The sequence below is a fragment of the Felis catus genome, chromosome F1, assembly GCF_018350175.1.
Source record: "Felis catus isolate Fca126 chromosome F1, F.catus_Fca126_mat1.0, whole genome shotgun sequence".
Classification (NCBI taxonomy): Eukaryota; Metazoa; Chordata; class Mammalia; order Carnivora; family Felidae; genus Felis; species Felis catus.
In genome coordinates this window covers 55,021,365-55,048,500 of record NC_058384.1, presented here as the reverse complement: position 1 = coordinate 55,048,500, position 27,136 = coordinate 55,021,365, and the positions used below count along the sequence as shown (strand labels likewise).

General features: G+C 37.2%; 1 protein-coding gene across 6 annotated transcripts in view; it reads right to left on the bottom strand.

Moving 5' to 3' along the window:
- The window catches only part of SPATA17 (spermatogenesis associated 17), a 189,737-nt gene that overhangs the window by 135,813 nt on the left and 26,788 nt on the right, over positions 1 to 27,136 (bottom strand). For 2 of the 6 annotated variants that reach the window (XM_019822203.3, XM_045049006.1), the window contains exons 4-6: positions 26,309 to 26,359; positions 15,702 to 15,805; positions 12,481 to 12,639 (exon numbers count right to left, since the gene is read on the bottom strand). In XM_019822203.3, coding sequence (XP_019677762.2) covers positions 12,481 to 12,639; positions 15,702 to 15,805; positions 26,309 to 26,359 — 314 coding nt within the window. The remainder of the gene's footprint in view (positions 1 to 12,480; positions 12,640 to 15,701; positions 15,806 to 26,308; positions 26,360 to 27,136) is intronic. The other 4 variants (XM_003999504.6, XM_045049008.1, XM_045049007.1 and 1 more) reach the window with 3 other exon arrangements.

Here is a 27,136-nt window from a genome sequence, read left to right as displayed (position 1 = left end):
AGAGGTAAGGAGGCAGCATACACCAATATTGTGAAATGCACCTACTATTTCAATTAATGCCACGGCCTCGATTGTTAATGATCTATATCACATGGTAGAACAGAAGGGATTTGAAAATATATTTAACACTACATAATAATGGTTTTTAATCTGACACAAAATTGCCTCCAATAGTCAAATTCCCATTTAGTTCTATTACTTTTAATACTTAATTTCATTGGGCATGACCAAGTCATATGGTACTTGAGCGCAAGAAAGTCTAAGAAAGTGAGTTTCTCATTTTCTACCCCCCAGCAGCAGAGAAGGCAATTCATTCATAAGAGGTTTGTAATGGGATGCTATATGTCACAACTGAAACATGACTGATACAACTGGCAATAATTCAAAAGTACAAAGAGGCTATCTGTTTTGATTTTTTAAAAACACGGAGTTTAATCTCCAAATCTACCACTACCTAATTGTATGAGCTTACCCAAATTACTTAAACTCTGAGTTTTAGTTTTTCATCTTCAAAATATAATAATATACATCCCCAAAAAAGTTTGTATAGATAGATAACATACAAAACAGCATGCACACAATAGGTGCTTAGTAAATATAATTTACTGTGATTAGTCTATTTACTGAGTTTGTCATTGCTTACAATGTCTGAATTTGTCCATATAAATTTTTAGCTTGATACTCATGACATTTATGATTACTACATACCAGATTGATCTTTCTGTGATTGTTATTTACCAAAAACACATAGATGTGATATACTAACAGCCAGAAATTCTTGATGAGTCTGTAATTAAATATTTCTTTTATGTTTTGTACCACTTAACCACTCAGTTATAATGCTTTTTGTCTACATTGTGCATGTGTGTAAAAAGGAAGTTATTACCAAGTATGTACCCAACATGGATAGACTACGTATATTCCAGATCTTATTTCTTACATTAGCATTTTCCCATATTAATTTTAACTTTATACTTTTTCATTTTTTTTAACGTTTATTTATTTTTGAGACAGAGAGAGACAGAGCATGAGCGGGGGAGGGGCAGAGAGAGAGGGAGGCACAGAATCCGAAGCAGGCTCCAGGCTCTGAGCTGTCAGCACAGAGCCCAATGCGGGGCTCGAACTCACAGACCGTGAGATCATGACCTGAGCAGAAGTGGGACGCTCAACTGACTGAGCCACCTAGGTGCCCCTAATTCTAACTTTAAAATGAAGTTGGTGCAAGTTTTGAAGAATCCATATGTGACAGCATACGGAAGGCCAATACCAACACTACTCTGTAGGTTTTTACTCTAATAGCTCCTACTTTGATTTCGGGGGGTTGTGATGTTACCAGTCTGAGAAGACATGCTTATTGCCCTCATGTTTCTATTTCTTTGTCAATTAAAGCACAATTGGAAATGTGCTGCCTAGATAGTTTAATGTATTAAGTCTTCAACTCCAGAGAACTAGAAATCTCTTTAGTATTGTGTTTTCCCTGATACACGTTAAATGATCTCAATGTTCTTCAGTTTTGTCATTAGCCTAATACATTTGTTGACTCTGTATGTTTTTATGCCAGAGAAAGATTACTTAAACAGTATAATGGTGGTCATATTGAGGGTCCCAGATAACCACTATAAAGATGAGAGATTATGCTCAAATCTTTCGAATTGAGTTTCCTAGAAACTAGATGAATATTCATAAAAATCACTCCACATTTTTTGCTTTATCCTTGAAAACAAATGCAAATTGGCAGACTACAAAGACAGCATTTAACACAAATATTGATATAAATATTTTGAAACGGCAAGCTGTTAGCTGTGAGTTCTGGATGGTGACCATCTTCATTGGGAACAAACACTGATAGTTTAACAGGAAATACAACATAGAGAGAGGAACTCCGAGGTTTAGAAACCAAGAATTTCTCATTGTTCAACTGGAAGTTGTTCACATGTAAATAATAGCAATAGGCAAAGAACAGAAAGTCAGTTTTTAATGCGCCATGTTAAGAGTATGGACGTATGGATTTCGGAATAACCAAGGAAACCAAGCACACGGCCCAGCTCATATCAATACAGAAGAGCTGCGCAGGGATCCTGAAACAACTGGAGGCTGTTTTTACACACGTGTCATTTCATAAAAGTCAAAAAAGCATTTTCCTAGCCATCCCTTCTCCGATTTAGTATTTTGGCAAGCATGTCAATGAATCCAAGAACTCTTAAATATTAAAATTAGAATGATGGTCCTATTAATGATAAATCCATTAGTCATTCTTCTCTAAAACTATGAAGGACTCAATTTAGTGATTTGAGACGGTGCTGTCACCTCTGGGAAAACTTTTTCTACCAATGGGAATGCAAGGCAGCCTTTATGTTTCAGGAGTATATACTTCAATAATATATTTAGTACTATAAATATTTTTAAATTTTTATGATAGACTTTAGATTGAGGGTTTTAAATACATAATAATAATATGTGCATATATATATCTACATATATTTCTTGATTTACATGTATTATCGTATCCATCTTGGTCACAGGGTCACGGTAAGTGATAATTTTATAACATATACTTTATCGTGAATCCCTTATGCCATAGATAAGTTTCATTTAAATTCTTCTAGCAGTTTATAAATTTATAAAATTCAAAGTACTCTGGGTTTTGAGGTAAATAAATATATAGATTTGTGCCTTTTAAATGTATTACCAGGTTAGGGGTGCCAGGGTGGCTCAGCCAGTTAAGCGTACGACTTCGGCTCAGGTCATGATCTCATGGTCCGTGAGTTTGGGCCCCGCGTTGGGCTCTGTGCTAACAGCTCAGAGCCTGGAGCCTGCTTCAGATTCTGTGTCTCCCTCTCTCTGTCCCTCCCCCACTCATGCGAGTGCGCGTGCACGCTTGCTCTCTCTCTCTCTCTTAAAAATAAGTAAATATTTAAAAAAAAATTTAAATGTATTACCAGGTTAAACAAATATATCAGATTTAAAGGGAAATTGGAAATCTTCTAGTTTGTCATCAAATTCAGAAATCCTTTCTCCGCAAGTCATTTTATTTGAATCTTTCTATCAGACGTTTTATACCTCACAAGTCAGGCTTTCCCAAATAGCTCTAATTATTGGAAATATGTTTTTCACGTTGCACTGTAATCTACCTGTTTGCCTTAATTTTTTCCCTTTTTTCTAACACCTAATATTCCAGGTTGTTTTATTCTGGATGCAGATTTTTTGGTTAATGTTCACCACAAATAGAGGCATCCAGAATTTATGCACCAAATGTAGTCCAAATAAGGAACTTAAAAAAAATTTTTTTTAATGTTTATTTATTTTTGAGAGAGACACACAGAGCACAAGTTGGGGAGGGGCAGAGAGAGAGGGAGACACAGAATCTGAAGTAGGCTCCAGGCTCTGAGCCTGACGCACAGAGCGTGACGCGGGGCTCGAAACCACAAACCGTGAGATCATGACCTGAGCTGAAGTCAGTGGCTCAACAGACTGAGCCACCCAGACGCCCCCAAATGAGGAACTTTTACTTCCTAAGATCTTTCTATCCTTTCATTAGTTTTGCATACACAAAAAATAGTGGAAGATAGTAGAAAGTGCACTATCCTTGACATCATAAGATCTAGAATCCCATCTCAGTTCTACTACCATGTAGCATTTATCCATGAGCTACTTATCTACAATGGCCACACGCATTTGTTTCTTCAGCACATATACACTGGCATGCCAGCATCCAGGTTTCAATCACTTTAGGTGAAAGATCCAAGTTGTGCTTCTGAAGAAACTAGAGAAAAAGCATAGGGCTTAGAATATAGTACCTGGTGGGTGCGAGGCACAAGAAACCTTCTCTCACCCTCATGCAATTGCAGCTATAACATCTACTCCCTCAACAAAGCAACAGAAGTTTCTTTGGAGAAACTACATAGCCTAAAAGAAAGACCTCCACATACTGGCATTTGGTCATCCCCTAGGAAAAGGAACCGGCTCCCTGACTATAATCACTTGAAAAGCAAATGAAACCTACCGGTCAACAGGGGCGCCTGGGTGGCGCAGTCGGTTAAGCGTCCGACTTCAGCCAGGTCACAATCTCGCGGTCTGTGAGTTCGAGCCCCGCGTCGGGCTCTGGGCTGATGGCTCAGAGCCTGGAGCCTGTTTCCGATTCTGTGTCTCCCTCTCTCTCTGCCCCTCCCCCGTTCATGCTCTGTCTCTCTCTGTCCCAAAAATAAAATAAAAAACGTTGAAAAAAAAAATTAAAAAAAAAAAAAGAACTCAAATTCCTCGCTTTTGAAACCTACCGGTCAACAAAATCCGCTTATGTATTGATACACTGATCACCCTCAAGTATAAACACACACACACACTCCCCCACATCCCCCCCCACGTTTGTGTGAGGATCAATTCTAGTATAAAAGTGAAAAAAAAAAAAAAGAAGAAAAACTAAAAATACCCTGGAGGAAACTGAGGACATAGAAACTGAATAAAACTCTAAACTCATGTTATTACCTATGCTGATTACCTTTCATTTGCTACACCCCCAATTCATTCTACCCACTTCTGTGCCTTGCACTACTACCCAAAAGGCTAAGCTCTACCAACTGTATTATTTTGGGTATTTTCAGCTGGATTTAGTCTAGCAGAAGACTAAAGTTCAGCAGGAGGAAAGTGGGGGTATTTTTATCTCATTTCCCTCTCCCCGTGGGTGTCACACTCTTCTGGCAAGAACTGCGTTCCTTAACTAGTGTGGGTCGTGGCAGGGGTGGAGCTCGTAAACTTCCCCTTGGCTCTTCCCATTACCATTAATGCTATTGCTTCACCTTAACCCTTTGGCCCCGGCAGTAGCAACAGCCCAGTGTTGCCAGTCTCTGAATGCCAAATCATCCTTTACTGTGCCCTTAACCCTGCCTGTACTTCTGAAACCACCCTTTCATTTAACTCCCCTTATTTGAGAAATAAATCCTGAGGTGGATTCTCCTTCCTGCCAACACCTTAACTGTGCTAGCACTTTTAGAGGAATATGAGATATTTCATTAATAAGAACAGAATGCTATGAAAGAAGAAATGATCCAAACAGTAGCAATATTTACTGAAAGTTAAAAATTACTGCTAAAATAAAACTTTCAGTAGGGTAGGAAGGAAGCCTCTCACAAATATAGAATGGAAAAACAAAGGCCCAAGTTGAAGGGAGTAGGGGCAGAAAGGTTTAAGAGCTTATTAGCACATTACTTCTGGAGGTCCAACATCCAACCAATAAGAACCACATGGAGAAAGAATAGAAGAAAACAGAAGTGAAGAAATTATCTCAGAAATAATGTAAGAAAAGATCTTAGAACTACAGGATCCATTGGTTGCTCAGAACAATGGGTGCAAAATACCCATACAAGTCCTAATTCTGAAAAATTGCAAAAGCTTTAGGGGAAAAAATTCAAAATAACCTACAATGGCCATAAAAAATGTACTACTGAATCCACCAACATGATCATAGCAAGGTCACACCTCTCTCAGCCAGTGACTGAGGTAGGATTATTCTGGCAAGACAGCAGACTCCTCCAAAGGGTAACTTTGTCTTGTGAACAGCCCATTAGCCCTTCTTGAAAATGTACTGCAGTCCCAATCTCTTCCCAAAGTTTTTTCTTTCTCTCTTGCTTTTCATAGGTGTCACACTGATATTGTGGACTAAAGGTTTTCTCCACCTTCTCCTGCTTCTTCCCTCCAATAAACCTCCAGTACATCCTATACATCTGGTTACATCTTAGTAGTTGCTTCTTTGTGGGCTTGAACTAACACGCATTGAAAAAAATAGATCACTTTCAAAGGAAGGAGAAACAGATGAATGAGTAGTTAGCAATTTTGAATACTGTAAAACAATGGAACATTTGTCTTCAAAACTCTGAGGGCAAATGATCTACAATCTAGGATGTTTTATCCAGTCAAACTACTAATGAAGTCTCAGGATAGAACAAGACATATTTAGGAGAGCCTGGGTGGCTCAGTCAGTTGAGCGTCCAACTCTTGGTTTCAGCTCAGGCCATGATCTCATGGTTTGTGAGTTGGAGCCCCACATTGGGCTCCACTCTGGCAGTGCAAAGCCTGATTGGAACTCTCTCTGTGTCTCCTTCTCTCTTTGCTCCTCCTTTACATACTCTCTCAAGAGAAATAAACTTAAAAAAAAAAAAAAGAATAAGACATATTTAAAACAAGCAAGGACTTCCAAAATTGTCTTACATGCACATTAGTATAGCAGTTATTCCAAAAAAAGAAAATAAATCATAAAAAGATATCACAGATCCACAAAATAGTGAGTTCAGACCATGTAAAAGAAAGTTAAGACATGTCTTCTCAATAAATCTGCATCATGTCTAAAGAAAATGTGGTCTGTTTGGAACAGGATGATGGAGAGGACAAAGAGGGCAGGCCCCAGAGGAAAGGGGACTTAATGAATTTCCTAGTAGGATAGAATACCTGGAAAACAATCAATGGCAGATACAATTTGCATATAGGGAAAGAAGAAAAAAAATAAGAAAAATAGAAATTAATTTAAAAAATGGAATAAAGTAAATATATTCATCCTACATTAATTGCCTTTGTAAGGAACTCTACTTCTGTAATCATGATCATGTAAACACTGATACTGATTTATCTAAAAATAGATGGAAATGGAGATGAAAAGAATACAGGAGTTAAATCCTCATTTACCATATTATGTGAAAGTGATTTAAAAGATCATATAAGTATATAGTTTAGAAACAGTTGGTGTAAAAAAATAACTGAAAGAAAAATGTGGTTAAAACTAGGAATCTAGTAAGGATATGGCAAAGCAATTCTTTTATCTATTATAAACATTTGGTGATAGGCAATATATCTAATAATATGCATGTATTATGTTGATATATTTTCCTTTTTCCTTTAAAAAGGTAAAATAAGTTTTTTTTAAAAAAGGTAAGTTGTGGGGTGCCTGGGTGGCTCAGTCAGTTAAGCGCCTGACTCTTGATCTCAGCTCAGGTCATGATCTCACAATTTGTGGGACTGAGCCCTGCACTGGGTTCTGTGCTGGCAGCATGGAGCCTGCTTGGGATTCTCTCTCCCTCTCTCTCTTCCCCTCTCCTGCTTGTGCTCTCTCTCTTTCTCTCTCTCTCTCTCAAAATAAGTAAATAAAACATTAAAAAAGAGATGTTATGCATTCATTTATTTCAGCTTTCCCAACTTTGTACTATGTTCCATTCTTTGCTTTTCCTTCCAGCTCTCTGAAAGATAATTTTTAGCCATGATTTAAGGCACTGATGATTTAGATTGTACTCAGCAATTAGTGTTTCTATAAATTTATTTATTTGATTTGATTTGATTTTAGAGAGAGAAAGAATGCGAGGGAAGAGGGAGAGAGAATCTTAAGCAGGCTCAGTGCAGAGCCTGACGCAAGACTTTATCCCACAACCCTGGGATTATGACCTGAGTCAAAATCAAGAGTGGGAAGGTCAACCAACTGAGCCACCCAGGCGCTCCTCTATAATTCCTTAAAATACACAAGCTAGTTTAAAATGTTTATTTACTTTGACTTAAAAATAGCCTAATATAAAATTGAATGTTTTTTTATAACATTATAGGGAATTACATGTTTACAAACATTTGCTTTTTCTTTCTACTTTGTCCTTCATGATAATAGCTGTTATTTGTTGAGTGTCAAATATATGATCAGTGTTTCATGTACTGTGTGCCTCACAGAAATGCTGCAAAGTAAAGACTGCTGCTCCAATGTGCAGATGAAGAAACCTAATTTCTGTAAGATTAAGTCACTCGCTCAAGTTCACACTACTAGAAAGTGGCATGACTAATCCACATCAATCTGATTCCAAAGTCAATGTTCCTAACTACTCAGTTCTTAAACTTGTTTCCCTACAGCTTTCATGAGGTACCCAGGAGCAATGGAAACCTATGTCTAAACAAAAACTTGTGTATAAAGGTTCATAGCATCATTATTTATGATAGTCAAAAAGTGGAAACAACTCAAATGTCCATCGAGTGATAAATGGATAAGTAATATGTGGTTTATCCATAGAATGATATATTAATTAGCAAGGAAAAGAAAGGTAGTATTGTTATATGCAACAAAAGAGATGAACCTTGAAAACATCAGGCTAAGTGAAAGAAACCAGTCAAAAAAAAAAAAAAAAAAACCACCACACTGTAAGATTCAATTTATATGAAATGAGCACAAACGCAAGTCTCTAGAGGTAACACATAGATTAGGGCTGAGCGGGGTTGGGAAAAATGGGGAGGTGACTGCTAAAGGGCACAGGATTTCTTTTTAAGATAATAAAAATGTTTTAAATTGATTGTGGTGATAGTTGCACAATTTTGTGAATAAACTAAGCACTAAGGAACATTGCACTTTAAATGGATAAACGGAATGGGATATTAATTGGATCTCAATAAAGCTATTACAAAAAAAAAATCAAAATAAACATATACTTTAAAAAAAATCCCCATGATACTTTAAAAGATAGGAAAGAATAACAGCCATGAAAATCTTTGTAGCCAAACCATGCTGTACAAAATCAACATGCTGAAAGATTTTTTTTTTAATTTTTTTTTAATGTTTATTTATTTTTGAGACAGGGAGAGACAGCATGAATGGGGGAGGGTCAGAGAGAGAGGGAGACACAGAATGTGAAACAGGCTCCAGGCTCTGAGCTGTCAGCCCAGAGCCCGACGCGGGGCTCAAACTCACGGACCGCGAGATCATGACCTGAGCTGAAGTCGGATGCTTAACCGACTGAGCCACCCAGGCGCCCCCATGCTGAAAGATTTTGATTCACTTTGATGAATGACAAATTAAGGTTCAAAATAGTGCTATTGTTGCAAAGTGTTAACCACCAAAATCTACCTTGAAGAATTAAAATTGGGGGAATATATTACTTCTAGCTTAAATTTCTGTTAAAAAAAAAGTCAGTATTCTGTACTTCAAGCTAATAATGTTTTATTAATGCTACCAATCTGTAACTCTGTAGCTAATTTTTAATTTCATTCTATAATTTTCTTACTCATAATCTGGGGCAAGTTTTTGTGTATCAGGCTAGATATTACAAAGGAACATGTCTGCCAATTTCAAATTAATCAATTTCATTTATCTTTGTGATGTCTGCTCTTAGTTACAAAAATATATTTTTGTATACTTTAACATAAATTTTTTTACTATTAACTATATAATAAAAAATTTCTAGTAATAAAACAGCAGATAAACTAGAGGTAAGCCTAATGCTGTCTGATATTCTACATAATTCAAATCAAACATATTCTGATGTAGGGGCACCAAGGTGGCTCAGTTGGTTAAAGATCCGACTTCAGCTCAGGTCGTGATATCAGTTTGTGGGTTCAAGCCCCATGTTGGGCTCTGTGTGGACAGCTCAGAGCCTGGAGCCTGCTTTGGATTCTGTGTCTCCCTTGCTCTCTGCCCCTCCCCCACTCACACTTCGTGTCTCTCTCTCTCTCTGTCTGTCTGTCTCTTTCAAAAATAAACAAACATTAAAAATATTCTGATGTAAAATACATTTTATTAACTTTTGTTCTATAAATTTTACCCCACCCAAAGATAGAGGAATGCACTAGATCTTTTATTTTCTTTTAGAAAACCCAGAAACTATACATTTTAATCCTTGCTGGTATGAGAAATCAGGATACATCATAATTGCTTTGATACAATATTAAAGTTGAAATATAATCTTGAAAAGACATCACTTAAAAATACTGCCGTAAGTAAATGGTAGGGTAACTTTTGTCCAAGGCAAAATGCTGAAAATTAACATGTTTATTGAACAAATTCTATATGCAAGGCACAGTGTGGAAAGCATGCTGTAAGAGGGTCTCTAACAATCCCCACTCTTGTGTTCATCCCTTTGTGTAATCCCCACCCTGTAAGTGTAGGATGGACCCAGTCTCTTGCTTCCCATGAAGAGAATACAGCTGATGAGACGTCACATCTGATATTAGGTTATCAAAAGAATGTGGCTTCCGTCTTCATGTTTTCTTGTGTCTTCTTGTTCACTTGCCAATTCCCATGTTATCAGCTGCCCTACAGGGAAGCCCATTTGGCAAGAAACCAAGGGACGCCAGCGCAACAGCCGGAATAGTTGAGGCCCGTGTGACTGAGGATTGTCCCCAGCTGAGCTCTTGTATGACTGACAGCTTGACTGCAGAATCACAAGAGACTTGAGCCCTGGCCAGGAGCCCTTCCCAGACTCCTGGCTGACAGAATGATGAGCTAATAAGTGTGCATTAGTTTAAGCTACTTTACATGTAATTTGTTATGCAGAAAAAGGTAACTAGAGGCCTGATTCTAATTATTTTCAATGAAAAAAAGAACAAAAAAACTGTGAAGAAATAATCCAAACAAATGTATCATATGTTCTTCTATGAGAAGGAAAGGAATACTACCTCTATAAAATTAATGACCCTGATGATGCTTTTAATACTCACTAGGCTACTTAAATATAACTATTGTGAAAAATACAATCAAACATGAGTGCCAACACACACATATAATCATTCTGCCACTGTTCTTAAAAGGGACGTCTACTCCGATGTTCTCAGAAAAGCAGTCAAACTCTTCAACATGGTCCAAAACGCCCTGTTGTGGTGTGGTTCCTGCTCAACTGTCTGGATTTATCTTTAGCTGATCCTTCTCTCCTCTTCCACGCATCAACCTCAGTGACATTTCCTGTGCTAATGTCCTAATTTCTACACAACCTTCAGGGGTCAGCTTCACAGCCTCTGAGAGATGTCCCTAACCCCTAGGCTCCCCCTCCTACTCTGACCCACACTAGTCACTTTTGCCTTAGATGTTCCTCTTCTGTGCTTCCTCTATGGTACCCTATAGCTTACTTTCGTTGTATGTATAAAACTGCGTATGTAACAGAAAGGAAATAAATTGTGATTTATTTTAGAAAGTTAACTGTATATTTCCAATTTTGAGATAGGAGCAAATTTATCTCTACCCATTCCTCTCTTAAACTTCCTTAAGAAAAGAAAGGCAATAAGAAAATAAAAGGAAACCCTATCATCGGTAAAATCAGAAACACTTAAGGGTAATATATATGAAGAAGGGCCACCAAGAGGAGTGAAAATTCAACCAGGATTAGAGATGTCATGGAGACAAGATACCTCAAGATGCAGATTTCAGACTGAGACTGCCAGATGCAAAATTTGTAAAAATAGGTGGCATACTCTGAGGAGGAAAAACAGTAATGCCCTCCTTGCTCATAATAAGATTGTAGAGCAAAACTTGACTGTGGCAGATTTCCTAAACCACCCGCGGGAGTGGCTGAGGAAGTAGGACTAAATGAGGAAATGCACAGGAATGCTATCTTGGCTGCAGACCTCTAAGAAAGAGTAGAGTATGAAAGCAGTAAGGGGTCCTGCAACTGACCAACACTGACAAAACAAACAACAAAAACAAAACCAGTTCACATAAATAGAGACACATGCATGCTATCTGCAGGGCTATACTCTGAGCCAAGGAGGCCTCCGAACACCCCAGAGCACTCCTTTGGCCCAAGGAGACCTCCTAACACCCCCAGAGCACTCTTTGGCCCTTCCCCAACACCCCATTCCACAACCCTAGAAATTTCCTCAAAGGGGTGTCTTTTTGCATGTTAGTGAGATGACTAATGAATGCTAATGAGGATGGGGGCTAGCTAGCAGGGGAACCAATCATGTGATTAGAAGATTGGGACTTTTAGCTCCACCCCTCTGCCTCTGTGGAGGGGCTCTGTGGAGAGGCTCCACCTCTCCTCTGTGGAGGGGAGAGGGGTTAGAAGTTTGAGTTGATCATTAATGGTCAAAGATCTAATCAAGCTTCCTTTTAAGAAAGCTTCCATAAAAATTCCTCAATTTATAGAGATTTTCTGGGTTGCTGAACACATGGAGGTACCAGAGGGATGGCCGGTCCGCCCCATCTTTGCACTATGCATCTCTTCCACCGTTTCTGAGTTGTATCCTTTTATAATAAGCCAGTAACCTAGTAAATAAACTGTTTTCCTGAGTTCTTGAGCAGTTCTAGCAAATGACTGATCTCAGGAGGAGGTAGCCAAGTTGATTTGTAGCCAAGTTGGACAGGAGTTGTGGGTAACCTGGGGACATACCACTGGCAATTGACATCTGCAGTTTGGGTGGGATGGGGAATGAGAGTCTTGTGGGACTGAGCCCTTAACCTGGGGATCCGATGCTATCACCAGAGAAGTCATTTTACTTTTTGTTTTTAATGTTTATTTTTGAGAGAGAGAGAAAGACACAGAGTGTGAGCAGGGGAGGGTCAGAGAGAGAGGGAGGCACAGAATCCGAAGCAGGCTCCAGGCTCTGAGCTGTCAGCACAAAGCCCAATGTGGGGCTCCAACTCACAAACAGCAAGATCATGACCTGAGCCAAAGTTAGCTGCTTAACCGACTGAGCCACCCAGGTACCCCCCGCCCCCCCCCCCCCCAGATAATGGAGTTAAATTGCAGGACACTTAACTGGTGTCTGAGATTGCCTGGCATGGAAAACCCACACATTTGGTGACTAGAAGTATTGAGCATTGAGTAGACAGGAAACAGGGTAGTATTTTTCCTTTTCAAACGCCATGCCGTATGGTCACACAGTTCATCTAATATAGCAAAACCCTGATAACAATACCTGTAAATTATAACACGAGAAAGAAAATTATAACTAATCATACACACAAAAGTGAATATAAGTATCCTATATAAAATACTGATATAATTACTAATAAGTAAAAAGAATAACAATGGCTTAAAGATATTCCTAGCACACAATGATGGTTTAATATGAGTATATCTCCTCTGTTCCTCCCAGTTCAACAGACAGCTCCGTATTCTTGTGCAGTGCCAGTCACACTCCTGACACACAGTGGTGAAGGTCCCAGTAAACAGATTTGGCCGTATTTGGTGCCTGGCCATACGGCTGCTTTTAACTCTGGCAAAGTGGATACAGTTGCCATCAGCGACACCTTCATTGACCTCAACCTACATGATCTACCTGTTCCGGTATGAGTCCACCCATAGCAAATTCAGTGGCACAGCCAAGGCTGAGAATGAGAAACTTGTTATCAATGGAAAAAAGCCAATCTCTACCTTCCAGGAACAAGATCCTGCCAACATCAAATGGGGTGATGCTGGTGCTAAATACATCGTAGTGTCTATTACTACATAGTAGTGTCTTCATTACTATGGAGAAGGCGGGGGCTTGAAGGGTGGAGCCAAGAGGGCCATTTTCTCTGCTGATGTCCCCATGTTTGTGATTGGCATGAACTACGATAAATATGTCAGCAACGCCTCCTGCACCACCAACCGTGTGACCCTCTGGCCAAGGTCGTCCGTGGCACTGTGGAGTAATTCATGACCACAGTCTGCGCCATCACTGCCACCCAGGAGACTGTAGGTGGCCCCTCGGCCCCTCTGGGAAGCTGTGGTGTAATGGCCAAGGAGCCCTCCAGAACGTTATCCTTGCTTCTATTGGCTCCACCAAGATTGTGGGTAAGGTCATCCCGGAGCTGAATGGGAAGCCCACTGGCATGGCCTTCTGTGTCCTCACCCCATAAGTGTCAGTCATGTATCTAACCTGTCGCCTGGAGAATGCAAATACAATGACACCAAGAAGGCATCTGAGGGCCCCCTCAAGGGCTTCTTGGGCTACAATGAGGACCAGGTTGTCTCCTGAAACTTTAACTGTCACACTCACTCTTCCACCTTTGACGCAGGGGCTGGCATTGCCCTCAGTGAAAACTCTGTTAAACTCATTTTCAGGTACAATGATCAATTTGGCTATAGCAACCAGACAGTGAACATTATGGTCCATAGGGCCTCCAAGGAACAAGAGTCCTCTGGACCAGCAGCCCCAGTGAGAGCATAAGAGGAAGAGAGAGACCTTCAAGTGCCGGGGAGTCTTTGCCCCAGCTCATCCCCCAGTACGTGACAATCTCTCACCCTCTGTGCTGTTTTCATCCCAGACCCCCTGAGGAAGAGGAAGGGCTTTGAGAGTCCTGCCATATCATGTAAATTACATCAATAAGTTACACTGTAACCGGCCAACAGTTTTATTTATTAAGAAAAATACACTTTATAACATGTCAAAAGGTCAGAAAGGAAAAACTTCATATATAATTATATTAGCAGATAATGCAAAAGCTTTTGCTATATCCAGCTTTCTATTCTCACTTAAAAACTCAGAGAGGTAGAAAAAAGAGTAAGTCTGTATATGGTAAAGAATATCAGACTAAAGCTAATTGTCAGCACTGATACACCAGATTCCTTGGTAACTAAAGATATACACAGTAAAACCAGGAAGAAAATAAGGATTGATGGAAATACTTGTCCTTAGGAAACATAGGCCTTTTCAAAACCCGCTTTCGCTTATTTGTCTCTTTGAGGACCTTCTCCTACTCAGTGATGGGACTAGGGTGAAGTAAGAGAGGCCTCTCCAGTGTAAAATTTAAGGATGCCCTCTTGGTTGTACAAGTGCAGTGCTGGCATTTGCATGACCCTGCCAGTAAGCACCTCTTCAGTTTTTGTGCCTTACGAGCCTTCCTTGTCTTATCTTAGTCCTAGCCCTGCTCGAATTCCCTCTCTTGCATATTCTGCCAGCTCTTTCCCCCCCGACAGGCTCATGCCGTCCATTTGCAGAGAACCAGCCCATCTCCAGGACTTTGGATTTCTTAAGCAAGAAATTAAATAGCAGTCTGCTGTGGTCCACATGTTTCTGAGTTTTCCAACTTCTCCAACTGACCAAATCCTATTGCAACCCTCTCAAATCTTCTTCTTTTCCAAAGAAATCAACTTCACAAAGAGCCAACACTTAATCTCCAAAGACCAGATCCTCTTATATATACAACTTACCCCAATTTAAAAGTTGGAAAAATCAGTTTTCAGATATTTCTTATAATATATATAGCTTTAGGGTCTCAGGCAAAATCTTATTTTAACAATTTATTGTGCCACTGTTCTCCCTAGTTCAAAGAATTGTAAGAGTGCAGTAAGATAACGTATGTGAAAAAAATTAAATACGTAAATGGCAACTGTTATTAGTTACTCTTTCCTTCTTTATCAAACATATTATAAGCTTATGGTCACCTACATGTTATTAGAATGGAGCGTATTATAAGAGGAAAAAACTATATTTGAAGTTATATGAAAACTTAGAGTTTTGGTAAAGTTGATTGAATAGTGTTACAATAGCTTTACTTTGCATAAATCTACAAAAAACATCATCCTATGACCTAAATCCAGGTGCTTTCTATGTGTTCAAAGAAGTAAAAGCTGACAGTAAAGCAGTCCATTTTAATTATGTTCCATGGTATTTTCTCCTTGGAGAGGTTAATTTCTTGCTATTGAACATATTCCTCAAAATCCATGTGAGGCTTATCGTACTTAAATGTTCATCTATGCAATCATTTTACAGATAAATCCATCTCAAAATGAGATAACTTTACTGAAACTATTTTTCATAGAACCAAGATAGGCCTACTGTACACATAAATAATCTAATTTATAGTCAAGAGTACAATATATTTTAAAATACCAAAACAACAAATTTTTAAGATAAATAGAATCCTATATCTCTCCCTTATTAATAAATTTGTACCTAAAATATCACTGAGTTCTAGTAAGTATTTCTAAGTATGGTAATGATCAGTATCTGTTAAGTAACCTTTCTAAAATTTTCACTAGTAGACCACTCACCTAATTGCATCATTGGTCTCTGAAACAGCCTTCAGGTACTCCTTCAAATAAAAATAATTAAAGCAGTATTTCCGAATTCGATAGCCTCGCCATCGCTTCTGAATCTATTGAAGTAAACAAAAATACACCTGTGAACATTTTTAGTGAAAACATTAACCAGTCTTCAAAATCAAGGTAATGATGGATGATACCTCACATCAAATAAAGTCTTAGGCTTTTCCAGTAGCATAACAGTATATATAGTTGCGAATGTAAACTGTATTCATAGAACGAGAATTCATATTCATAAAATATTGAAAAACAGAACCTATAAGTATAGGTTATCATATTTTAAAACATTTATAATTTTTCACAAACACCATATGTAAAATTAACTACGAACAATTAAACATTTGCTTTATCAATCTCTACCACTTCTATTTCCTGACCAAATGGATTGTTTAATTTTTCATAATCCACTAGCTTGAAGATCATATTTGGTCTCACTGAAATAAATTTTCACATGGTATTTTAAAATTTCCAAAATCTTTAAACAAAATTTTTTCTTATATCTTCACCATGACATTTAAATACTTTTTAAACAATAATAACAACTAACATTTATGGAGTTTTTATTATATGTGAGGCATTATTCTAAGAGTTTTACTTGTATTTAGCCATTTAATCTTTAAAATATTTTTTTTTCAACGTTTATTTATTTTTGGGACAGAGAGAGACAGAGCATGAACGGGGGAGGGGCAGAGAGGGAGACACAGAATCAGAAACAGGCTCCAGGCTCTGAGCCATCAGCCCAGAGCCTGACGCGGGGCTCGAACTCATGGACCGCGAGATCGTGACCTGGCTGAAGTCGGACGCTTAACCGACTGCGCCACCCAGGCGCCCCTAGCCATTTAATCTTTAGAACACTCTTATGAGAAATACCTTATTTACAGATGAGGAAACTGCTAAAAAAGAGAAGTTATATAACTTCCCTATAATAACATAGCCATTGGTGATGGATCCAGGAATTACATTAGGACTTCAGAGCCCATTCTCTAAACCATTACCGTATATAGAACTGGGAACAAAGTGAAATGCAATTTTCAATAAATGAATATTTCTGTTGAAAGTACCTAGGTTTTTTTCACATGAGAGGAGTATATGGGGGGTCTGAGAGAACACACGTAAGTGGGCTACTCAATGTCTTATTATGCTCTAGTAATCATGAAAATCAGCCTCCTTACATTTATTCTTTGCTAATATAATCTCTATTAGAAAAACTCAAAGCAAAAAAAAATAGTGCATAATCTTATTTTTGTGGAACACACACACACACACACACACACACACACACACACACAAAACACCTCAACTTCATCAAAGGAGAGAGGAAGAAGAAATAGCAAAAAAAAAAAAAAAAAAAAAAAGGAAAAAAAATTACTTAACTTCATTCCCGAAAATTTTATGGCAGTTTACATGTACTTTTGAATTATTCAGATATTATGAGTGATTCTCTTTTTGGATATGAAGTCCTTCCAATGTTTTGCACAGTTAGCTAAACTAGGAACACACACCTTCTCTAAACATTATTATTTTTTTTAATAGGAAAGGGTGCTTAATTTAGACATTCTACATTTGCCCATTGGGCTTTATCCCCCAGGCCTATGTTTTTTAAACTAAATATGTTGAGCTTAAATTTTTTTATAATTTGAATGCAGGATCTATACAAATAAACGGGAAAAATGTTTTACTTGAATTCTGTATTTTTATGTGTTTTAAAACATGGCCATTTAAAGGGTATTTTACAACCTGAAATACAGAAAACTGAAAATTCTGAAGAACTACTTTAGTCAACCTCCCAGTATGAGAATAACTAAAATAATCGAAAACATGCAAAACAGCTTATTAAGAACAATGAAACCAGAGATAATAATTCTAGGAAATAGAACCAAGTAGAATAGCAAGCTAGTGTAACAATGTTATAAAATGTGTCCTTCCAAATATTTTCCAAATGATCTTAGTTTAGATGTTCATGAAATAAGAAAAATCAATTTTCCAAAGTTATATACTAATTTTAGAAACTATCTCCCTCTAATTTGACCAAAATTATATCACAGCTGACAACAAAAGATGAGGAATTGATACAAACCACTTTCCTAATTAAAAAGAATAATCAATTGGAATATGTACAAGTATATAAATCATACATGCAAATAAGTGAATATTTTCCTGGCTCATCTAATTTAATCATTACAGTATCATTTTGAGGTGGAGATTATTATTAGCCTCATTTGATAGAAGAGGACATTGATTCTTATGTTAAATAATTGCATACAGTCATATAGCTAGTTGGATAGCTTCAAATATTTCACCATACTTTTATTGCATGTACAGTAATACCTGTATTAAAGAAGAGAACCGTTTCAAACAAAAGTACTGACACAAAAATCCATCATCAGCAATAGAAGTGACTCAGGAAGAATGGGGAAATATTAGGATATCAAATAGTGTTAAGGGAGGAACTACTTATAACATGAAAACATCATTAAATTCTAAATAAAATAAGGTTAAATGTGCCAGAAAACATAAAAGATGCATGCTGGAGCACTGAGAAGGAAAAAGGAAAGCTGCTGATTTCTGATTAGATCACACTAGAGTGGTGGCTACCCATTCTGAGAAAAGAAGTCTGAAAGAACGAAAGTAAAATTGAAGCAAAAATCCATGCCAATAGGAAGGACACCTAAAGAGGCCAATGCCATGGGCTTCTTCCCACTTCAAAACAGGCAAACACTAGAAACAGTACCGAATACTTCCAGAGCGTCCACAGCTGCTGTGTTCTCCGCGGATTTTCTAATATCCAAACTCCTTAGACCTCTAATCCAAGGCAGACTAAAATTCTCTTTCAAGACAAATCCTTTTACTCACAATTGGATATTAAAGTAAATACTGAGCAAGAGATGGTTAAGTCATCCACATTAAAGTATAGTCAATCAATCTTTAAGTGGCTTTGTTAGAGGTAGTAGGTAAAAGTTGAAACTGGGTGTTTGACTGGTGAAGACACTGCCATCCATGAAGCGAAGGATCTAAAATTTATTGACCTCATGAATGCACCAGGTATTATGTTAACTGCTCTAATTCTCATGATAACCTGGTACATGAGGCATAATCTTCATGTTAAAACTGAAGAAATTCAGGTTAAGTAACTTGATCAAGTTCACCTAACCAGTGAAAAGAATAAATGGCAAAGCCAGGACATAAACCCAGCTCTGTCTTACACAAAAGCCCAGGCTCTTTTCACTGAAATATCTTATGGATGTACTATATAAAAAGGAAAAGTATGCATACATGTTCTTTCATTTAGAAGATACCAATTTCCTATATCGTAAAAAGCCCAGTTTAACAATCACTAACTGACATAAGATAGAATACTGTGGAGATTCTACTACCCTTTCTATTCCAGGAACAAATGACATCTTCAATTTTACCTAAATTTCCTGTTGATATCCTAGTACTAGTGAATAAATTTCTAATTAAAAAAAAAAAAGTTCTTTGAGTAGGCAAGATGTTTTTCCATAACATTTCTTAATTTCAAGGTGAATAGGTTATGACTTCAAAAAAAAAAAAAGAAGATGAAAAGCTAGTATTCATGTCCTTCAAAGTAATTAGTAACTTTCAGAAGTGATTGGTATAAAACAATTATTGTCATTGATCAGCTCTGAATAGATAATTTTAAACAAAGTCATTGTGTGCTCAGCAGATTACAGCTTGTTAACGGGCAAGTTCTAAATGACCTCTTAAGCTAGTCAAATCAATGATGCATATTCCTCATTAAGTAACATCAAAATGTAAGTGGTTTTATAAATAATGTTTATTTTAAGCACTAAAACAAATGGCAAAACCTTGGTACACCAAAAGCCATCTGCTCATAGAAAAGATTTTCCCTCCATTGGTTTACTTTTATTCCTCAAAATTCATAGTAACTTTAACGTTACCAAAAGAGAAAAATCACAATGTATTCTCACCTAAAATTAAAATGAAGACATGGAAAACAAAATTTCTACTACTGATAATAACCTATTAGTATTAATGCTCTAAATGTATATGAGAGCATACAAGTGGAACTCTTACTCATAATGATACTCTCATTTATTAGAATAGTCAACATTCTAGATTATGAGAACAGAAAAAGTAGGTTTACTAAATTTTCAAAGGTGTTTAAAGAACAACAATATCCAAATTTCATACTCCGTGTTGATGCATTATCATGTCAAAAATATACATATATGAATGGAAATCTTAACTGGATATTTTTAACCAATAGAAGATTCTGGATAATCATTCCATCTGTAGTTTCTTCTCCTTAATATTGTTTCCCAACTCTGACTTTATGCTCCTTGCTCTACAAATTTATTTAATCATTTCACAATGATATTGGTACTAGGAGTAGCAGGAGGGGAGAAGAGATATTCTTTTGCATGGTGATCCATCATTTAAATATCTGTCCATCATCAGGCAAAAGCTTGAGGTGGTCTGTATAATCCTTTTCCTCTTATTCCTTAGGCTGACATTTTGGAATATCTTTCTCTGTGTGAGTAAGACTGTGTGTTACTTATTTTGTATCCCTAGAGCCTAACGTAATGTCTAGTGTATAAGAGAACTTCAGTATTTTTTCCCTGAATTATTTTACCTATTTATCTCTATCCATCTAATCATGGAGTCATTATTCTAAACATATGTACTTTATAGTATTATAAATATGAAAATAAGATTATAAACGGTTTAGGAGATTGAAATGGATCTTTATATAGCTGGCACATATGTAACAATTTTTTAAGTAAAGCTACCATATCATTGTTTCTCACATTTTTACATTTTAGACACAAGTGGGAAAAGAAAGAAAACGGTTATTTGATGTTTCAAGCTAGATTAAGGTTTATAAATTAAAATTTGTATTATACAGATCCAGACCTGTAAGAAGAAAGAATCAATAACATTATACTTTGCAAATTGTTTGTTTTAAGTGATCTTTAATCTAGTGATCCTCCTGTTATTGCAGTCTTTTAATTTTCCTAAAGTGAGGATTTCTATCTGAACTAAAATGTTTGGGGGCACTAATTTCAAGAGAAATCATTTAAAATAACTGAAATAATAAAGGATCAGGCGAGACTCTCTGGATTCCAGAAGAATATCATCACATAAGTACATATGATTGATCAGTAACATGTATAAGGTTTCTAAGATAAAAGGAATTCTACTTGAAATAATTATATCTGTAGTTTTTTTAAAACTCTGTAAGATCTAAATTATTTCCATTTCTCATTCCTCACAGATTTTGGAAGTGAGAAGAAAAAGTCTGATGGACCATATTTTTTAAGAGATCTCTAAGATACTAAACATTAGCACTTCCTGAAATTTACATTCATCTGATACGGTGCCAGGTGTCCTAGGACAGACAGACAAAGTGGACTCAAGATGTAGAAGATAACCCAGTGGAGGCTTTCCAAAAGACATTATAAGGAAAGCATAATTTTCAGAGAGTTCACCTTTGTTAACTTCCAAAATCTGTGACAGATTATACATCCTCATTATGTTTAGTTTACCAAACGCCAGTATATTCTAAGATTTCATGTATAGAGAGATTAGCAGTTGAAAACAGCAGTCCTGAGTTACGATGGAGGACGAATTCTGACGCTAGAAGACCAGAGTGTAAAGGCCACAGCTGGAATATCCTTTTACAAGGAGAGGTCTGTCATCCTCAACCTTCCAATTCTGCCTGCAAGGGGAAGCATATGACACTCAACCTGCTCATTGCCACTGAGTTTAGAATTCCCTGAGTAAAATGTACTACCGGTAAGATGCTCATGAATTGTGAGGACCAGGGGATCAGTTTATCAAGAAAATCAGAGTGTGAGTAATAGAGTTTCCATAAGAGCTCAGTCTGGGGTACACATAGTTGTTCTCATCCGGATACTGAGCAAAGGAGAAGACTAGCAGTGAAGGCAAGAGTACAAAAGATTACAAGTAACACAAATGTGGGTAGCAGATCTCTTGGGTTCAATTCCTAACACTATCACTTATGAGCTGTGGGACCTTGGGCAAGATAACTTTCTGTGATGCTATTTACTCAGCTTTCATATTGGAATCATGATACCCACCTGTAAGAGTTGGTTGGGAGTATTACAGAGAAGAGTTAAAATATTTAAAATACTTAGACTGGTGCCTGGAAGGCAGTAATGGCTATGTAACTGCTAACTCATTAATATTTACTAATGGTTCTGACTTACCAAGAGAAAACGTGGTACTGTAGTCCTTTTCTTGCCTGACCTCAGAGGCATATAGCTCTCACCGGCAATCAGTTTGACTAAGGTATACTCAGACACCTGCCAGCTATTTGTGTCCACACACACACTCAGGTAGTAAGTGCGAGAATCTGGAGTCATTCTACTGGGGCAATAGGAGCCTCAAAGACAAGGTTGAGGCCGACTATATTCAGCTGAGTCGCTAAGCCCAGTGTTGGGTGAACCTGAGGTGACACCCAATTAGAAGCTTACTGGCATCAGAAATGGAGGGTCAGTTCTACGCCAGGCTGTAAAAAGATACACAATTGTATATCTAAATGGGATACGGGGAGAAATGAGTTTAGCAACTGAATCAGTTCATGACATTTGTGTAAGATACTAAAAGCTGTTCAAAAAGAGAGAACTAAAAAAAAAAAAGTGGGGGCCAAATTTAGAGGAGATCTACAATGGAACAGCCAAAATGCTGGAGGAAAAGCAGAACCCTAATCTGGAGTAAAGTCGAATTAAAGACCAAAAGGCAATAAAATGTCCCATAGAGAAATGGGAGGAATAAGGCCCCGAGAGCTAATATAAAAATTTATTGAGCAATTTATTGCTGTATTAATTGTCTGTCACTGGCCTAGCAGCATATCGTAACGGATTTTGAAAAGGCATACTGTGGGTTTTGACAGTAGCTTATATCATAGCAAACCTCCTTCAAACCTGTACATGTTATGATACTTTAGAAAGGTCCTAAAGTTCATGAGATATTCCATTCATGTGAGAATTGCACTAACCAAATATCACCTTACCACATCCAATTTATCTCTACCACATAACCCCATCAGATTCTCAAAAAGGTCTGATCCCCCAGCAAAGGCTTAGATCCCCCAGCAAAGGCTTAAATAATTTCCAACAAAGACACTGAGGGGCTTAAACAAAAAGTATTTAAAACAAATGGCTTTTTAACTCCTTGTTTAGAAAAGAATGGGCCAACATTCATGATTTATTCAGGGACATTTATTTAACCACCTACTATAAGCCAGGTACTGTAGATACAAAGACTAAGAAGATAGGATCTGGGCCCCAAGGGACTTACAGTGTGTGGGGGGTGGATACAGGCATGTAAATTAGTAAGGATAATAAAATGTTACAGGTTCTATAACAGAAGTATGTCGATGGTAAAAGAGGACATAAAAAGAGAGAGTGATCAATTCTACATGGGTAGGGGGATCGTAAAGTCTTTAGAGAGAAGGTGACCCTTTAAAAAATAAATGCAGCAAATCAGGATGTGAATACCTATTATATTTAAAAAATCACATACATATAATTTATTCTTCATTATAAAAAAAGTGACCTCCATATAAGAATGGGTAGGCTAAAAACATATTTTTACAATCCCTCTCTTTTCAGGAATGCTCCACTAGCCTCTTTGGCAATTGATGATAATTTATTTGTCATGCTAGGAGTCAACAGTCAAACATATAATTTGTAATTGGCTCAGTATATAAGGCAAATTAAGACAAAAGTTTTATTTTCTATTGTATGTGAAAATCCTATTCATGATTTGAGTGCACATATATCTGTCTGAATATTATTCCTGTATACATTTTGGTAGTTATCTATCACTCTTAGAAATTCTTCCTCCTAGACATGAACAGCCATCCATATTTAAATCATTTAAGGGATAGTTATTTTGAACAAGGTTACTTGGTAGCCGATGAACTGAAAAGGTAGAGGTGTGAGTATTAGAAGGAAAACTTCAGCTAGAGGTATCCAGCCTTCTGATGTGCACAACATGAAGGGATGTGGAACACACACTGATCTCTTCAGCCATTCACTCTTGCAGAAAGTCAAGTCTTCTGAGCCCCGTCTTGCAAAAATTCACTTCTTACAAATAAATTCAGTTCTGGTCACTCTGATCAACCAGTGCTAAAATTTCATCTTTGTTAGGCAATCATTTTGGCCTCCATGCAAGTAAGCCCCTCTCCTGACTCCTCATCTTAGGAACATGAAGTAAGTACCTAGTCTATTACTAAGTCAACTCATCCAAACCTCTGAAGGCAGTCTTTGAACATCTTCTAAGAGAAGTGTCTTTATTATAAATTCCCACAGTAGTGTTTACATCCTCCACATGGCTCACAAACACTCCTATGCATCTTTAGTGGATCAGCTCAAGTTTTCCTCTGCCTCACTTTAATGGCCACTGCATCACACCTCTACTCTTCTCTCCTGAAATGTATGAAATAAAAAATAAATCCAGACATAGCAAGAGAGACTTTATTTGAAAGAATTATTGCAAGGAAGAGGGAGTATTGTGATCACCACAATAGATGGATTGGACTACTGCCAGAGGGAGAGCACTTTGACCATAAGGTCTGCAAGTATGTCAAGAATTAGGCAAAAATAGTTTTTCTTTTACAGGAAGATATAAACGAGGCTAGAAAGAACCTGATATGCAGAAGTGGGATGAAAGGGTGGCATAATTGTACAGTAGATCAGAGAATGTTTTACTGGGAAGCCAGCCTATTCTCAGGAGGAGGTATTCTATGCTGGCTAAAGTTCAGGGGGAAGGAGAGAACCTTAATCACAGTTTGGTTAATAAACATGTTTTTCCAATTGATCAATGGGGACAAGCAGTTCTGATAATCATTTGTGAGGTAAAGAATGGAAACTTGGGAAGGTGGGCACTGGCCGTGTCATAGATAAACAAAGGGCATATCTGTGCCTCTTATCTAAGTCATGTAGTGAAGGGTAAATTTTTTGTTTTTTCTTTTTGCAGTAAGCTGTTTCCAGAACCCAAAGGGTGGGGGGTTTTTAAAACTTTGTTGTTTTCCATGATCCCAGGACTCACGTAAAGTTCAACATTGTCGATTGACATTAATCAAAGACAAGTTGACATTGGGCGATGCTACTAGGAAATGAAGGTTTTAGTATGATGTTGGAGTAAGTCAAAAACTCTGTGTTCCAAGTGTTACCTAGATACTTCTAATCTAGGTAAACAGAATCATGATTCAAGCCAGATAAGAATTCAATAAGAAGACTGGGGGCTAAATAACAACAGAATGCATTTTTCTAACTCTGTCTTCTGGTTCTTGTTCTCTCTCCCCTGGTGACCTAGGGAGGCATCTAAGTCTTAGGTCATCAACTGCTTTACCGTAACGGTCATCTGTTGGTTTTTACTTTGCAGACACGTCCGACACAGAGTAAGCAGCAAAGGAAAACCTAACAGTGTTGAAGGCTCAGATGTTAGGTCTTTGGCAGAGCTATGCAGAGAATCAAAATCTCCTAAATTCCCAGATTCAAGCATTCCCAATAAAAGAGGAGAACCAAATTCTTTTCCTATAGTAATACATTAACAAAGGTAAATAGCCCACTGCAGCTATAGTCTCTACCTCTAGTTCAGGAAAAGAAGCAAAAAGACCTATTTCTTCCTTTTCTTTTTGCCCTAGACCGCAAAGAACAGAAAAGTGAACAGACTGAACGTGCAGACTGTCCCTGGGCCAGGCTCTGTGCACACCCATACCTGTAGAGGAAAGACCCCTTCCCAAAACAGTATAAATAATCAAAGTAATGTTAATTCACCTGCCATAGTTCAGCACAGGACAGTCAGAAGGTATTTTACTACCTTGCCTCATCCAAAATAAAGGACATTATTAGCAGAAGAACTCATAGATCAATGAAAGAGAATATAGTAAGGCAACATAAGTTTTAAGAACATTAATGAAATTCACCAAAGTAATTCCTCCATTTATAATAGCGCCACAATTAAGCTATTACCATACTGTCTGAGACAAGAGAGATAATACTTTTGTTGGGCTCACTCCCAAAATCTGGGCAGAAACCAAGCCAGCCTCATAATCACTAAGTTCAGCTTCCCATTAGGAAAATAACACGTAAAAATGAACACAGAGATGATAGAAATAAAACTTCGAAGGTGGAAACTGACTTTATTACTGTTAAATCATATGAATAATTTCTAATTGATTTGTATTGGGCCGGCATCTTATATTCCAGAACCATGTTCAACTATTTATCACAATATTCTATACGACATATGGAAACTAATACATTGCTTCATTAATATTTACGGTCTTTCTCTAGTTATGGCTCAGAGATATTTAACATTCTAAAACATAAGCACTGATAATTACACGTTTTACATTTTACTCTAATTTTTAACACTGCCAAGATTATTTAGTATAACTAACTTTTTAACTATGTACTCTTTTCTCTCTAACCATTAGCATATCAATCAAATTTGCATTATTCTGGTTTGCTCGTTTTATTAAAAGCGAACTCAGGGCACAATTGACTTTTCATTTGTTTAACAAGTGAAGAAATATTTACCCTGACAGCCATTGCGTTGTAGAGATTCATCTTCATAGTACAAAATTCTAACTGTGAATCAAGAAAAAAAAAAAGATGGCATATATTCCAGTTACACAAAGACAGTGCAGCCTATTTTTACATATAAAAGATAAGAATCTTTATACATAATACATAATAAGAGTTCTAGGCTTAGAAAAATGAAATCAAACTTTGTATTGAAGAGATAGGCTTCCTAATACATAATGCAGGCTTAACCAGAAAAATCTATGGTAGTCAAACTAGGAGCTAATGGAGATATATGATCATAAAATGCTCTCCGCTGAGTTTGATAATCAATGGTGCTCTACTGAGAATAGAATAACAAAGCAGAAATATTCACAAGTGCTGGTGACACGTAGTATTGTATGATTTATTCACTGGGGTTCTTTTAGCCAAAACTCACAGAAACATAAAAGGAATTCATATTTCAAGACGTCTGGTTTAATGAAAAATTCAAAGAAATGCTGTCTTCAGTCGAAATCGTTCAAGGATATGGATGCAGTGATGGAGCAAAATTGTGCCTTCCAACCATCTGTACAAAATGTTATGTACTTAGCTGCCTCCTGAGTAATCCTTGGGAATTTTGTTTCATTTAATATTCATTTTAACACCATAAAATCATAAATACAATGATATCATGTTACAGCAAATCCCCTGATATAGTACAGACTTCCTGAGGTCTTGGTTTCTTTCTAATATAGACACATTTGTCTATTAATAAACAAATCTCTGTTACACTCCATAATCATTTAGCAATATGGCTTATTTCAATGAAAACATTGCTTTAAATGAAGTTTCTGTGTCTGT